At 35.6% G+C, this 5,003-nt stretch overlaps 1 protein-coding gene across 2 annotated transcripts in view; it reads left to right on the top strand.

Moving 5' to 3' along the window:
- LOC107704659 (ADP-ribosylation factor-like protein 3) overlaps positions 1-5,003 on the top strand; it is a 6,193-nt gene extending 1,190 nt beyond the window's left edge. Inside the window, exons 2-7 of one of the 2 annotated variants that reach the window (XM_016507649.1) lie at positions 384-527; positions 993-1,109; positions 1,911-1,961; positions 2,393-2,578; positions 4,238-4,347; positions 4,934-5,003. In XM_016507649.1, the coding sequence (XP_016363135.1) occupies positions 384-527; positions 993-1,109; positions 1,911-1,961; positions 2,393-2,578; positions 4,238-4,327 (588 nt within the window). In that variant the 3' untranslated portion in view covers positions 4,328-4,347; positions 4,934-5,003. Of the gene's footprint in view, positions 1-383; positions 528-992; positions 1,110-1,910; positions 1,962-2,392; positions 2,579-2,725; positions 2,871-4,237; positions 4,348-4,933 lie in introns of those variants that run through there. The other variant, XM_016507650.1, reaches the window with a different exon arrangement.

The following is a 5,003-nucleotide window of genomic DNA, read 5'->3' as shown; positions in this document are numbered from 1 at the left end:
AATAACCCTAAAATATACTTCTAAATAAATAATTAATCGAACAAATGTTAGTTTGTGGTTGTAAATAATACAATCTATTAAGAAGTGTTCCTAACAAGTAGCCTAACAACACCTCAAGTATCACTAAAAAACCATGGTGCTAGCAATGCAAAGATGATAAATGTAAACCTCGAATGCAATGTAATTTGCTTTGAATAAAAGTCAAATGCATAATGTGAACGTAAGAATGTTCCTAAAACATTAGGAACTGTTAATGGTAAAAAGTAATTAAAATAACAATTTAATCAGGTTCAAAACATTTCCTGTTCTTGTTGGCGAAACGTAAACATTTTCACTATATAAACTCAGTATACTTGAATAATGTAAGTGTTTGTGCTTTTTAGGGTTTGCTCTCTGTGATGCAGAAGCTGAAGGGATCCACAGAGCTGGAGCTCAGGATAGTTCTGTTGGGACTGGACAACGCTGGTAAAACCACCTTGCTCAAGTGTCTCGCCTCGGAGGATGTGAACACCATTACACCAACACAGGTGAGTCTAAATACACGCAAAACCAGCCCTGCTGAAAAGCCCTACATAAACCAGCAGGTTTAGGCTTGTGGAGATCTTCTGGTCCAGTTTGCAGCTTATCCTGACCAAGAACTGCTCACTTAGACAAGAAGAAACCATCTGACTGACATGACGTTTCAAATAGAAACCTCATAAGTGATTGATTCGGAACACTTCTTAAAAACAAAGGTTCAAAAAGTTTTTTTTTTTTTTTTTGCAGCAATGCCATAGAAGAGCTATCTTTGTTTCCCCCAAAGAACCTTTAAGTTCTTAAAATAACCTTTTTTTTTCTTAGTGTTATCATTAGTTAGTTCATACTAAAGTAATATTTCATTTAGTACATGATTATGTAAATGTTACCGAAACGCTTGTATCAAATTACACATTCTTTGATTTGCAAATTATACAAGTTATTTTGGGTGATGCTGACCAGTAAGATGTTTTCAGGGCTTTAACATCAAAAGCGTGGCCTCTCATGGGATGAAACTGAACGTGTGGGACATTGGAGGACAGCGAAAGATCCGTCCTTTCTGGAAAAAATACCTAGAAAACACAGATGTATTGGTGAGAAGTGACTGCATATTTTTTTTTTTTTTTTTTTTTTTTTTTTTTTTTTTTTTTTATTAGGCAAGAATCATTAGCACTCACGTGGGTTAGGGATTTAAATAAACCAGTGTTGTTTTAGTATAATTGAGAGACTTGTATAGTTTTTATTATTTTTAATTCGTTTTGTTTTTTTTTTCAATTCTATTTCATGTTTTAGCAAATGTGTTGTGTTTTTGTCATTTTATTAATTTCTGCTCTGTTCATTTTTTTTTTTTATATATATGTCTACATAGCATTTATTAATTTGACTTCAGTTTTAGTTTTATTTATTTTACACTTCTTAAAAACAAAGGTTCAAAAAGTTTTTTTTTTTTTTTTTTGCAGCAATGCCATAGAAGAGCTATCTTTGTTTCCCCCAAAGAACCTTTAAGTTCTTAAAATAACCTTTTTTTTTCTTAGTGTTATCATTAGTTAGTTCATACTAAAGTAATATTTCATTTAGTACATGATTATGTAAATGTTACCGAAACGCTTGTATCAAATTACACATTCTTTGATTTGCAAATTATACAAGTTATTTTGGGTGATGCTGACCAGTAAGATGTTTTCAGGGCTTTAACATCAAAAGCGTGGCCTCTCATGGGATGAAACTGAACGTGTGGGACATTGGAGGACAGCGAAAGATCCGTCCTTTCTGGAAAAAATACCTAGAAAACACAGATGTATTGGTGAGAAGTGACTGCATTCAGAAAGAATACACAATAATACGAAACAAATACCAATGTTTGCTAACTAACAAGTTTGTTGGTTCATCTGTAGGTTTATGTCATAGACAGCGCTGACAAGAAGCGGTTTGAGGAAACAGGATTGGTAAGGCAGGAAATCATATGCAAATACAATTCCTAGAATCTTCCCACAGGATAAAGGTTGTTTGTTTGTTTGTTACTTGTATGTTAGCGTTGAACTGTTAAATTACACTTTTAAAATAGGGTACAACATAGTGGGGTCTGACACTTTACTCAAAATCTGTTTAAACCTGCAAATAAACATACAATTATAGGATCTTGTACATTTTAATGGAAAGTTTTTCTGTCTGTCTGTCTACCTAGTCAGGGTTTCAGTCACGAAAGATGTAAATAAAACCGCTTGGCAACAACACCTCACCTAGTGTTACATGTGCCTCAGGAATGTTAATATATTCAAATTAGAAGACCGAATGGCAGCATTTGACTACAGACTTTTGGAGGCCACTGGATATTGTGATCTAAATTTGAATGACCGTGTTACATGTGTGTCTGTAGGAGCTGTCAGAGCTGATAGATGAGGAGAACCTCGCAGGTGTTCCCATACTCATCTTTGCCAATAAGCAGGATCTGTGTACTGCGTCTCCGGCCAGCGAGATCGCCGAGGGTTTGAACCTGCACACGTACAGAGACAGAGTCTGGCAGATCCAGGCCTGTTCGGCGGTCACAGGAGAGGGTGTGCAGGTGAGGGACAGCAGGGAGCACTAACGGGTCAGATAAAAAACAACTAGTACTGTATCTTATTACATTATAGCAGTCTGAGGGGTAAGAACTGATTACCTGGTGCAGCCACCATCTAAATCTTCCTCCATCTTCTCTGTGTATTTTCAGGATGGTATGAATTGGATTTGTAACAACCTCCTCAAGAAGAAATGAACCTTTCTGCTCAAGCTGTACAAGCATATAACATCACCTGTGCGATAACCACATGACTTACATATAATCAAGCTCAAAGTGCTCCAAAGGTGTTAGCATTTTCCTTTAAATACACGTTTCTATGTTTGTTTGTAAAAGAGTAATTGATTTAATTTTTAAACATTTGCCTTTAGTGTCATTAGTATGTCACACATTTCAAATTTCAGGGTTAGCCTACTGAGAGTAGGCTATGAACTATGACTAGAAAGCAATTAGAAATGGGGTGCATTCTACAGACAGACATCTCTCACAAACAATAACTGCAACCTATTTTGATTGAGTTTTATTTTAAAATAAATCATGACTACCATGTTGCACTGTACTTTCAAACTGCCTGTTGATAATATCATCACAGAAGATTTGGTGTCTGATGTGGGTGTCTGTTTTGTTTTCCATAGATTAGCAAATTAATAAAAAAATTAAAATTTTACATATCAAAGTAACTTATTACATTTATTTTGTCTTCAAAACAGAAAAACTAATAAAGTGTTTATTTATCACATATTTGACCTGTCATATTCTATGGCTCTTTTAAATAGTTTAAATAGTTTTGTCATTATGGATAAAAAATGGTCGGTGACAACATTTTGTAGTTAAAGGAATAATTAAGCATTAATACAGTATTTGTTTTCATTTTCTCACCCTCATGTTGTTGCAGACCTTTGTGACTATTTTTCTTCAGTGGAATACAAAGGAATTTATCCAAGATTAAGTATCTCAAGCAAATGTGTAGTTTTTTTGGCTCAATATGTTACAGATTTCTTTCTTTCCATCCAGCAGATGGCAGCAGATAAATTTGTAATGAACAGAAATCAGCAGGTGTCTTTCAATCAGCAGACAAAATGCAACAATTATGCACTTTGCATGATAATAAAGCTCTCCAGCTGTTGACAGACACTGACAAATGTGCCGTATTCAACCCATCTGCCTTTTCAGTAAGCACAGATTTCAAATGACACCAAAACACCGATGATGAAGAAAATAAACATATGAAATCAGTCATCGGTGCAGAAAACTCTTTGTGCCCGAACAGATTTATAAAACATGCCTATTAGATTATCACAAGCTTCACTATCTATCTAACTATCTGTCTGTCCGTCCATCCATCCGTCTGTCTGTCTGTCTATCCGTCCGTCCATCCATCAGAAATATGAGAACCCATAAACATACACTTCTGCATCTCATCTCAACATAATTGAATGGACATGCTTCATGAGCGCTAATAGCAATAACAGACTCATTCTTATGGTAATTTATAATCTATCTATCTGTCTGCTCATCTCTGTTGAGTTGGCATGTCGCTGATGTCACGTTCAAGCTCTCATCCACTCAGTGAGCATCTCTATGGCAACATTGACTGCCTCTCCTCCCTCCTCTCTCTCCATCCTTTCTTAATGTCTTCGTTTCTTTCGTCCTGTCGCATGGAAGCGTTCAGTGAGCAGCTTCTGTAATGCAAACACAAGTGGACTGGTCTTCAGAGAGGTCAGGCAGGAACACTTTTCTACAGATAAGAACTGACAGCAGTTTCATTCGACTGGGTGAGTCTCTTTAATTCTGCCTCCTGTCAAACTTTGAGTTATGAGAGAGCTTCTGGAGACCAGAAAACAAGATTATGCATAATATTTCTTAGAAATACTATGCATGCTGATTTTTGACTGAGCCGTTAATTTGGATGCCAGTAGTTCAACCTTGAATCAAAATTGACATTTTCCAACCAATTGACTAACTGTCATATGCTGTGAAGTATTGTATAGACCTGCCATGCTGGCCGTGCTACTGATTATATTAAAGAACATACCGTATGTAGAAATTATTACAAAAAAAAAATAGTTTTCAAATAAATTCTTTGAACTTCCTGTTCATCAAGAAATATGGAAAAACAAAAATATGAAGCAGCACAACTGTTTTCAGCATTGATGATAATAAGAAATATTCCTTGAGCAGCAAATCAGCATATTAGAAAGACTTCTGAAGGATCATGTGACACTGAACAGTTGTTTTAAATTGCAATAATATTCACAATACTGCTGTTTTTACTGTATTTTTTATCAAATAAATGCAGCTTTGGTGAGCAGAAGAGACTTGTTTAAAAACATTAAAAATCTGTCTTCACCTCTACACCAGGTTACTGATAATAACTTACCCATAATTCCCCTCGCCATCATGAGTGGTGTGGCACACTTCAGCTCTGAAG

This window comes from Sinocyclocheilus anshuiensis, unplaced genomic scaffold (genome assembly GCF_001515605.1).
Source record: "Sinocyclocheilus anshuiensis isolate Anshui unplaced genomic scaffold, SAMN03320099.WGS_v1.1 scaffold1646, whole genome shotgun sequence".
NCBI classification, from domain to species: domain Eukaryota; kingdom Metazoa; phylum Chordata; class Actinopteri; order Cypriniformes; family Cyprinidae; genus Sinocyclocheilus; species Sinocyclocheilus anshuiensis.
Note: the sequence above shows the minus strand (reverse complement) of the source record. Positions and strands in the feature narration are given on the sequence as shown.